This window comes from Penaeus vannamei, chromosome 29 (genome assembly GCF_042767895.1).
Source record: "Penaeus vannamei isolate JL-2024 chromosome 29, ASM4276789v1, whole genome shotgun sequence".
Lineage (NCBI taxonomy): Eukaryota > Metazoa > Arthropoda > Malacostraca > Decapoda > Penaeidae > Penaeus > Penaeus vannamei.
The window spans coordinates 12,986,888-12,997,670 of record NC_091577.1 but is presented as its reverse complement, the minus strand read 5'-3'; the positions used below and the strand labels follow the sequence as shown (position 1 = coordinate 12,997,670).

The window sequence follows — 10,783 nt, the reverse complement described above, 5'->3', positions numbered from 1 at the left end:
ATTTGTTCAGTCTTCCCTTCCTCGTCAAAGTCACGTGTTATGTGTCTTTTAGCACTTGAAAAAAAGTTGCATTCGGAGAACCGTGTGGGTGGGCGGGTGGGTGGGAGGGAGGGATGGAGGGACGAGGGGTTGGGGGGGTGGGGGTAGAAGGAAGGAAGGGTAATGATGGAGAGGGAGGGGGGCGAGGGGGAGAGGGGAAGGCGAGAAGTGTTATTTTTGGCCGTTGGAATTGACAGCGAGGCGTGAGGCGGCGACGGGGATCGCTGTTCATTGTGGCGGTTTGCGGGCGGCTAATTGATGTTTTAATTACGGCTGGAAGGAGCGGGGGTGGGGTGGGTGGGGCGGGAGAGGGAGGGAGACGGGGAAGAGGGAGAGAATAGAGAGGAGGAGGAGGATAAAGAGGGTAGAGAGAAGAGCGGGGATGAAGACGGGAGAGAAGGGGAAGAGAGGGAGAATTAGAAGGGGGGTTGGGGTTGGGCTGCCATGTGAGAGGCTGTCAATGAATGAATGGGATACTACGGGCAGGGGAAGCTCGTAGTGATCGTGGCTGGTAGGGGACGGCAACGTACGTACGTACGTACGTGTGTGTGTGTGTGCGTGTGTGTGTGTGTGTGTGTGTGTGTGTGTGTGTGTGTGTGTGTGTGTGTGTGTGTGTGTGTGTGTGTGTGTGTGTGAGAGAGAGAGAGAGAGAGAGAGAGAGAGAGAGAGAGAGAGAGAGAGAGAGAGAGAGAGAGATTCTTTGTCTCTCTTGTGTGCGTGTGCGCGCGCGTCCGCGTAGCCAGCATTGTCAGGGGCTCGAATCTCGCGCCGATAACCGGGACCGCAGATCGATAACTTTACAACAACAACGCCAGATTAGGCAGACGCTTCCTCCCCCCTCCCCGTCTGCCTTCTCCCGCACCCCCTCCTCCTCCCCTCCCTCCCCCACCCTTTCCCCTTCTTTGTTTTATTTATTTTTGTATTTTGCGATATCCATTCGTAATTCATCCTCTTTAATCATTCTTCTCACATCCATACTAATTTTCTTCCTCTCCTGCTCTCCTTTTATTCTTCGTACTCGTTAATGAACTCTCCCGTTCCTCCTCCTCCTCCTCCTCCTCCTCCTCCTCCTCCTCCTCCTCCTCCTCCTCCTCCTCCTCCTCCTCCTCCTCCTCCTCCACCTCTTCCACCTCCCTCCTCCCCAACCCCTTACCCAAACCTTGTCCCCCCCCCCCTCTCCTACCCCCTCTTCTTCCCTTCCTCTCCAGCTTCTCTCCTCTATCCCAATTTCCTCCCTCCTCCCTCCTCCCTCTCCTTCTCCCTATTTCCCTCTCCCCTCTTCTCCTCTCCTCCTCCCTTCCCCCCTCTTCCTCCCTCTTCCCTCCCCCCCTCCCATTGGACGGGTCGCGGAATGAGTCTATTATTGATTGACTCGCCCCTGAGGTCATTTAAGCGCGACGGGGAAAATCGAAGGGAAGCCGCTGGTCCGTCCGTCTGTGGGGGCAGTGGCGGTGGGCGGCAGTGGGGGCAGTGGGTGGGGAGGTGGCAGAGGGAGGTGGGTGCAGTGGGTTTGGGAGGTTTGTGGCTTTGCGGGAGGCAGGCCTGAGACGATGGGTGGGTTGGTGGGTCTGTGGGTAGCAGGCCGGGCGGGTGGAGGGGTTGTGGATGCCATACTGGGTGGGTGGAGGGATGCGGTTCGTGTGGGGTTCGGTGGGTTGGTGCCGCCTCCGCCCCCAACCCCCATCTCTCTGGCTCTTTCCCTTGTCATCTTCATCTTCTCTTCTCTTGTTCTCTCGCTCTCTCACTTTTCTCTCACACACTTCTAGATTTCACTCTCGCCCTTTCACAGATTTTCACTTTCGCCTCCGCTGTCTGTCTGCCTTTCTGTCAGTTAGCCCCCTTATCCTCCTCTCTCCTCCCCCCCCCTTCCCTCTCTCCTCCTCCCCCTTTCCTATCTCTTCACCCTGCCCCTCTCCTCACCTCCCCCTTTCTGTCTCTCTTCACCCTTCCGTGCCACTTCACCTTTCCCTCTTCAGCACTCGCTCCCCTTGTCGCCTCCCCTTTCTCCCTCTTCTTCCTCCTCGTCAGCCTCCACTCCCCTTCACTCCATTCACTCCCACGTCCCCTCTCCATAGATTGCTTCCCCCTCCTTTTTTCTCTTTTTTTTTTGCTCTCTCTTTCTCCCCCTCTCTGCACTCTCTCCCCCTCTCTCTCTCCCCTCGTCTCTCTTTGCTCACTCGCTATTTCCGCTTGAACATTGCGACATATTTTATTTACGAATTTTGATGTCTTTATTTTTCTTGACTGGGGGTGGTGGTAGGGTGGGGGGGGGCTTTCGTTCCCCGCGTTGCCGTTCAGGTTTTATTACGATCATTATTGTTAAACCTCTTTGTTTCCCCCTTTGTTCGCCTTGTTCGTTAACGCGTTCGTACAGATTAACGTAGAACGAACGAAGAAGAAATTACACAGGGATGTGTTTGAGTCCGTGCGAGATCGATATACGAAGAGAAAATGACACGTTGCCATAGATTATGATAACTGATTACTACTACCGATAGCCGAGCGGACACAAGGGAAAAGGGAATTCAGGTTCCAATAATGTTTATCTCGCGAGTTTTCGGGGAGGAAGGGTGTGCGTAGCAAGGAAACAGATGTTGAATTGAGGTTGTACTTCTTGATGCACAGAGAGAGAGGTATGTATGGATGTGGAGGGCTTCTGTTTGGTCGCTTTTGGACAGCTGCATCGCATGCGTGAAATGCTATTAATTTGCCCTTGTGAAAGGTGGGAAGAAGGGGGAAAAGGGAGGTCTTTTATCGATTCTCTCTCTCTCTCTCTCTCTCTCTCTCTCTCTCTCTCTCTCTCTCTCTCTCTCTCTCTCTCTCTCTCTCTCTCTCTCTCTCTCTCTCTCTCTCTTTCTCTCTTTATCTCTGTCTTTCTCTGTTTCTCTTTCTTCCCATTGTCACAGCCTCCTACACTCCCGCATTTTTGTCCTTTTCGTCTTTTTCCCTGACACCCCTCCCCCCCCTTCCCCTTCTTTCCTTAAACAGTGTGCGTGCGTGCGTATCTGTGTATGTAGCGATTAGGGGACCAGGCCTCCCTCGCACCCTCCCTCCCGCGCGCCCGCCGCCTGCCCGTATGTATCGGCGCCCTTTGTAATTGCTCACGGGCGAGATGGGCGTGATAGGTCTCGTTAATAGGGATATAGGGGGAGGGGAAGAGGGGGGTGGTGAGGAAGGGAGAGGAAGAGGGGGGGTTTAAGGACGGGGGGGGGGAGGCTAGGGTGGTTAGGTGAGAGGTAGGGTAGGAAAGGAGAGGGGGAGAGGGAGAGCGTAGGATTTCATGAAAGGGAATGAATAGGGATAGAAAGAATAGAAAGTCGGGGTAGAATGGGGGGGGGGGGAGAGAGAGAGAGAATATTAATGAGAGTCTGAGAAAGAAAAAATGTAGCGTTGATAGGAAGTGAAGAGAAAAGAAGAGAGGAATTAATGAGAAGTAGATAAAAAAAAAAAAAAATAGAGGAGAGGAAATGAGAATTGGAGGGAGAGGTCGAGACCTTGGGGGAGGGAGAGGCATGGTCCTGAATGGGCGCTGTGGGGGTTGATCCCGATTTGCTTTAGGAGGCTGGCGGCGTGGTGCGGGCGGGCGGGCGGGCGGGCGGCGATTCGGGATTATGCCGCCCGTTTCGAGAGGCGGGGGGATGTGTGGAGGACAGGGTGCCGTGGGGTGGAATAAGGAATAGGGAGGAAGGTGGCGGTGGGAATGGGGGGAGGGGAAGGGAAGGGGGAGGTGGGATGGGGTAGTGGGTAGGTGCAGTTGGAAAAGTGGGATGCAAGAGAGAGTGAAATAGATTTATGCAACGGGTAAGGAATGTGGGGAAAGAGAGGGAGTGAAGGGAGAGAGATGATGATGTTAGAACGTAGATGGAAGAGAGAGAGGGAGGGAGGGAGGGAGGGAGGGAGGGAGGGAAGGAGAGGCGCTGAGCTGGCCTTCCTTGCATATTTGACTTTGTTCGTACGTGCGTTTGTGTTTACCCGAGAGATAGTGAAGGCGTGATGCTTGTAGTGGCCACGGTTGTGTGTGGGCTACGTTCAGTCTTTCCCATTCTTCCTCTTACTCTTTTACTATTTTTTTTCTTTTTCATCATCCTTCTTTTGCCACTTCTTCCCCTTTTTTTCTTTTTTTTCGTTTTCTTCTTTTTCTCTCTGTGGAGAGGGGCGCCCCAGTGTGTTCCCTCACAACACGCGATGGCGATCGAGCGATTAGGGCGCAGGGGCGTGAGCGACGGCGCCGGAGAGGCTGTTGCAGCAGAGAGCGGACACGTGCGATGGTGCAGATGCAAGGGAACGGATTCCATGCTCCTCCGTCCCTCTCTTTCCCTCCGTGTCTCTCTTGTTTCCCTCCTTCGTCCTCCCTTCCTTTCTTTCCTTCCCTTCCCCCTCCTTTAGCGAAGAGTTAGCGGGGGAAGAGGGAGGGGGGGAGAAAAGAAAAGGGCGGAGGAGAGGGAAAGGAAGAGGGAGAGGGGACTGTACGGAGGCCAGAAGAGAGGGGAGAAACGTCGACGCCGGACGCAGACCTAAAGAGGGGAAAGAAAGCGAGCAAGTGACGAGGAGCGATCGGTGTCTCGTCGCGATGGGTTTTGCCGCGTGAATATTCAACGAGGGCTGCGAACGCCTCCTGCTGCGCCCGTTGGTCCCCTCGCGTGCCTGCTCGGCTGCTGGGGCGGCCGCTGGGCTGTCTTCGGAGGGGGTGGGGGGGGGCGGAACGGTGTTGACAAGGAGCGATGGCGGGACTTGGTTCAGGGGAGGGGGTTAAATGGAAGTGGGAATGTAGGAGTGAATTGGGAAGGAGGAGGGGGTGGTAGGGGGGGATGGGGATAGAAGGAAGGGAAGGGGGGTGGAGAGAAGTTGGGGATGGGTGGATGAAGAAGAGGGAGACGGGAAAGGGGAGAAAGAAGAAGGAAGGAGATGAAGAAAATAGGGGAGAAGATGGGAAGAAGGGAGGCAAGGAAAAGAGGGGAGAAGATGGTGGAGAAGAAAGGGAAACGGCAGCGGGAGTGTTGTTGGTGTCGTGTCGAGAGCCTGTTAATTAATAGCGGCGGAGATGGATGATGGCTGAATATATGGGCGTGGGCGTCGATGTGCGTGTGAAAGTGCGTTCGTGTTCGGTTATATATGGACCCCGGAATCTGCACTCCCCCCCCCCCCCCTCCCCTCCCCTTTCCTTCCTACCCCACTTCGCTCACACTTATGCGCGGGGATGGATCGACGGAATTGGCGGGAGGAGAAAATTCGATAAAGCAAGTAAACAAGCCAGGAGGAGGAGGAAGAGGAGGAGGAAGTAGTAGTAGAAGAAAATCGTTGCATATTTTGATGAAGACCGCTCCCTCCTCTCCTATCCTTTCCTTCAAAAAAGCGACTTCCGGTACATATGTAAAATATGTTTGTGGAGTGTAAACGCAACTGGGATGTTATCGCGAGTTACGAGTTTTCCTTCGTTCTCCCCCTTTCCCCTCCCCTCCCCTCCCCTCCCTTCCCCTCCCCTCCCCTCCCCTCCCCTCCCCTCCCCTCCTCCTTTCTCCCTCTATTTTTTATGGATGTTGAGTCAATTACAAGACAGGAAGTGTTAAGTCAGTCCTATTTTAGAAATATTTTCCAAGTCTGAAAGTTTTGGGTCGCATGATTTAGGAAACAGTGTATGCAGGAAGAACTATTGACGAATAAAGAGAGAGAGAGAGAGAGAGAGAGAGAGAGAGAGAGAGAGAGAGAGAGAGAGAGAGAAGGGGGGGTGAGAAAGAGAGAGAGAAGGGGGGGTGAGAAAGAGGGAGTTTGTTCTCTAGACAAGGGGAGTGTTTACAATTAGTCTGGTGTTGTGTAAGAGAGGGAGGAAGTAAAGGAGGGAGAAGGGAAAGGACGAGAAGGGGGCACATTGCGGGGGATTGAAGGGGAGGTGGGGGTAGGGGGTAGCGAGGGTAAGGCAAACAAACGAGGCATGCGAGTTCAGGACAGATGGATGCCCCGTCTTCCCCTCCCCCTCCCCCTCCCCCTCCTCCCCAGTACGACCATATGGCGGCTTAGGAATAGGCGATACCTCCTCCTCTCCTTCCCTTTTCCTCGCCCTCCTCCTCCTCCTCCTTTTTCCCATTGCTGTTCTGTACCCTTTCCCCCTCCCTTACCCCCTTCACCCCCCATACACCCCCTTCACCCCCTACCCCTCACCCCCTCTTTGCCCTCTCTCTTCGCTCTACCTCGTTTGTCATTCTCTCTCCTCTCATCTCCTCTCCTCTCCTCTCCATATCCCCCTCTCTCTCTTCTCCATCTCCCTCCCTCCTTCCCTTGCTCGCTCTCTGTCTGTCTGTCTGTCTGTCTGTCTCCATGGGCCCTATCTCCTTCCGCCTTCTCCTTGTCCGCGGGTGTAGTTCACTCAAGGGATTTATCCAGCCGTGGGATTATCTTCCTTTCTCGGTCGTTTCCTTCTTTCTTTTTATTATTCTATTGTTTTATTTTCTCTCTCTCATTCCCTTCCTCCGTCCCCTCTTCCCTGTGAACCTTCGGAGGGAGGCGCGAGATTCTATTTTTAAGTCGAAGCTGTTTTTCTTTCTCCCTTTTTTTCCTTTTTTTGTGATAATGAGATCTAATGAGCTTTCTTGGGGGTGGAAGAATAAGGAAGGCCGAAAGGACCTCAAAGTAGAAGTGATTAGGGGGAAGAGAGAGAGAGAGAGAGAGAGAGAGAGAGAGAGAGAGAGAGAGAGAGAGAGAGAGAGAGAGAGAGAGAGAGAGAGAGAGAGAGAGAGAGAGAGAGAGGGAGGGGGGACGTACGCATATTGTAGGCCCATGCTCGCTTATGTAAACAATTCACACACACACACACACACACACACACACACACACACACACACACACACACACACACACACACACACACACACACACACACACACACACACCTGTGGACGGGAGAGCTCCTTATCTTATTGCATCACCTTTAATTCGGTGTTCGTCGCGGGGAGCGCTGAAGGCGGGGAACGTGTGCAGATACGGTGTGCTAGTTACCATGGCAACCTGCATCAGATACACCTCCAACCCAGACGTAGTAGAGTAGGAGGAATGGGAGGGGAGGGAGGAGGAGGAAGAAGGGGAGAGCAGGAGGAGGAGGAGGCAGGGGAAAGCAGCAGGTGGAGGGAGGAAGAAGGGGAAAGCAGGAGGAGGAAGAAGTGGAAAGAAGGGGGAGAGCAGCAGGAGGGAGGGAGGGATGAGGAGAGGTGAAGGGAGGGAAGGCAAAGTTAGGGGAGGAAGAGGAAGAGGGGAGGAGGAGGAATGAGAAGACGATTGTAGGAGGAATGGGAGGGTTTATTTTAATCTCTCTCTCTAGCTAGTCTACCTGTTTACACTGTATGTCGGGTCTCTCTCCAAGGAACGGGGGAGGGAGGGAGCGAGGGAGAGGGGGAGAGAGAGAACGGGAAGGTAGAGAACGGGAAGGTTAGCCTAGGTCGAGCTGCTCCCAGGGCCACGATCGCATCCGCTGTGACAGACGACATCGGCGTTGTCACAAGGGGATGGCCGTCGGTGCTTGCGGAAGGCAGGTGCGAGGGTTGCGCTCTGGGGGCGGTTGTGTGTGTGTGTAGGGGGTGGGGTGTGGGGTGTAGGAAGGCGGAGGAGGACTGGTGGAAAAGGATGGCTGAGGCGTCAGGAGGATGGAGGTTGGGCTGCGTGCTTGTGTGTGTGTATGTGTATGTGTATGTGTATGTGTATGTGAGAGAGAGAGAGAGAGAGATTGTGTGTATAAATGTTGTGAGGAAAACGGGGGGGGGAAACGTTGGCAGGAAAGGTTGCAGCGCGCGTCGCTCCCGTGGAAGGAAGGGCGGAGAGGCGGAGGGAGGGGCGCGAGGGGGTTGGGGGTTTGTTTTGGGGTCGGGTAGGAGAGGGGGGAGGGGGAGGGGATCGGTTTGGAGTATGCACAGGGGCGATATGCAGTGACGAGGGGGAAAAGAGGGGAAAAATGCACTTGCTAGATAGCTTTCCCCTCTTGAGCGCCGGTCTGCTCTTGACACGAGGTCGACTGGGTTGCTTGACTTGCCTTTCGAGTATTTGCTTGCTTTTGCTTGCTTGCTTGCTTGCTGGTCTTAAGCCTCAAATTGGGCCTTTATGACTATCGTAAATTCCGTCGGCCCGACACACCTTGCGTTCCAAAAACACGTTAGTTTTTTTTTTCCTAACCTCAAAAAAATGTTTCGCTTTTTCACTTCCACTAAAACATGAACGTGCATGGATGCGCGGTGCAAATATTTTGTGTTTGTGTATGTATGTATGTATGTATGTATGTATATGTGTATGTATGTATGTATGTATTTGTGTGTCTGTGTGGTTGGTTGCTTGCTTGGTTGCTCTGTGTGCGTGTTTGTGGGCTTCAGTCCGTTTGCGTCCACGCTCACTATTGCTCCCGCTGGTGAACTGACTCGCGGGCTGTCTGGCGGTAAGAGACATTTGGGCATCGCTTGCCGTGGGGGGAGGGGGTGGGGAGGGAGGGTGAGGGAGGGGGAAGCAGGAGTCGGTGAAGTGGACCAGATTACCAGTGTGACAGTTGGAGTGACAGTCCTGTGTGCTGTACAGACAGGTGGTGCGGGGGAGGGTGGAGCGGGAGGATGGGGTTTGTGTGTGTGGGGGGTCGTCATGTAGGGGGGGGGGAGCGAGGGATGGGATAGTAGGGTAGGAGGGAGGGAGGGACGGTAAGTGTCCGGTCCGGATGAATTAGGGAGAGAAGGGACGGACGGACGAACGAGTGGACGTACGTAAGGTGAGGGAGGGAGGGAGGGAAGAGGTCCAGTGCGTGCGTGCGTGCGTGCGGGCGGGCGGTAATGCGGGTGTCCTGTGGCCTGGCCCGGCCCTCCTTTGCAACGTTATGGCCCCGGGAGTCGTAAAGGGGCTTGAGACTTTCGCCTTGACCCCTTCCTCCGCCCTCCTCCTGCCCCTTCTCGTCCTCCTCCTTCCCCTTCGTGTCCCCCTCTTCCTGCTGCTTCCTTTTACCCGTCTGGCCCCTCTCCTTCTCTCTTCTTCTCCTCCTCCTACCGTCACCTGCTCCTTCCTTCCTTTCTCTTTCCTCTTCCTTCCTCCTTCCTCTTCCTTCCTCCTTTTCCTTAAACCTCTATGTTTCTTCCCTGTGCTTTCCCCATTTCTCTCCACATTTCCTCTTCTCTTCTCTCTCTCTGCCTCTTCCGCCTTCCCCCTCTCCTTCTCCCTCTCCGCCTCCGCTTTTTCTTCTCTCCTTGCCAACTCCCTTTCATATTTATCCCGTACACCGTTCCCCCGCCATTTTTTTCTTCTTTCTGCGTTTTGATCTGTTACTTTCGACCCTTCTGTCTTTGTCCACTTTCGTTTTATCTTTGTTCCTTTTTTATTTCTTGTTCTCCTCTTTTCTCTCCCTTCTGTCTATTTACAGTTTTTACTTTCTCTTTTACTCTGTTTTCTTCCTTTTTTGCCCTTTCTCTTTTCTCTTTCTTACTTCCCTTTTTCTCTTTTTCCTCATTTTGACTTTTTCTTCTATCTCTCGTCTCCTCTCGTCCCCTCTTTTTTTCTTCTCTCCTCTTCCTTCTCCTGGCCATTGCGCGCGCACGTGACCGGCCTCGCTTACCTGCACGGACGGAGTTACGTTTTGAATCCCGCAAATTTCGAGAAAGGGGGAATATCGGCATAGCAACCCTTTTGACTCTCCCCTCTCCCTTTCTCATTCGCCTCTCCTTCCCCTTACTCGTCCCCTCTCCCTCTCGGCTTTATTTTCTTCTCCTTCCTAAATCATCCCCCTTTCCTTCCTTTTTTCCCCTCCTTTTCGCCGTCCCCTTTCTCTCCCTTCTCTTCTCCCTCCATCCCCTTCCTCTCTCTCTTCCTCTTTCGCTCCCTTCCTTCCCCTTCCCCCGTTAATGAAGCCTAAAGTGACCTGTATTGAATCCCTGATGGCAATATTTATGTGACTGGAGGTGTGGGGGCTAAGGGGAGGGAGAGCGAATGTGTGTGTGTGTGTGTGTGTGTGTGTGTGTGTGTGTGTGTGTGTGTGTGTGTGTGTGTGTGTGTGTGTGTGTGTGTGTGTGTGTGCACATATTATGTATAGGCTTTCAGGTAGCGAATCAGGCAGACATCAATTAATCGTTTATTGCCCCCCCCCCTCTACCTTCCTTTCTTTCCTATCTCTCCTTGTGCCCCCCCACCCTTTCCTTCCCCATCTTTCTCTCGGTCTCCATCACCATTTCCCCTCTCTCTGTCTATCCCCTCGTAACCTCCCCCCCATCCCCCCTCTTCTCCCCTCTAGGCGTCGTGGTAACAAATGGGAAAGTGCAGGTGGTTGTTCCGAGTTGTTTAGGGTGGGAGTGGGGGTTGGGGTGAGGTGGGGAGAATGGGTAAGGGTGGGGGTGGAGAGGGTGGGATGGGTTAGGGGTGGATAGGGGTGGGGGGTTGGAGGTGCCGAGGAGGGTAATGTTGCGTGTGTGGCGGCGAACGACTTGGTTGGGGTCTGTGGCTGGGTGTCTGTGTCTGCCTGTCTTGTCATATATATATATATGTGTGTGTGTGTGTGTGTGTGTGTGTGTGTGTGTGTGTGTGTGTGTGTGTGTGTGTGTGTGTGTGTGTGTGTGTGTGAGAGAGAGAGCGTGTTTGTGCGCGCGCGTTGCTCATGCATAGTGGAAAGGACACAGCTGATTTGTTGTTTATCTTTCTCTCGTCGCCCCCTCCTCTCCTCGTCCCACGCATATTCCTATTCGTATTTGCATCCGCTCTTCCTGCGTTATGGAAACAGAGAGAGAGAGGGAGGGAGGGAAAG

At 53.8% G+C, this 10,783-nt stretch overlaps 2 protein-coding genes across 19 annotated transcripts in view; one reads left to right on the top strand and one right to left on the bottom strand.

The window, feature by feature from the left end:
* The window catches only part of LOC138867225 (RNA-binding protein cabeza-like), a gene marked incomplete at both ends in the record, with an annotated part of 8,745 nt that extends 7,587 nt beyond the window's left edge, over nt 1-1,158 (bottom strand). The window contains one exon of the mRNA XM_070142110.1: nt 1,058-1,158. Coding sequence (XP_069998211.1) covers nt 1,058-1,158 — 101 coding nt within the window. The remainder of the gene's footprint in view (nt 1-1,057) is intronic.
* Nucleotides 1-10,783, top strand: part of LOC113806051 (ELAV-like protein 1) — a 326,651-nt gene that overhangs the window by 264,747 nt on the left and 51,121 nt on the right. The gene's annotated exons all lie outside the window — the stretch shown is intronic.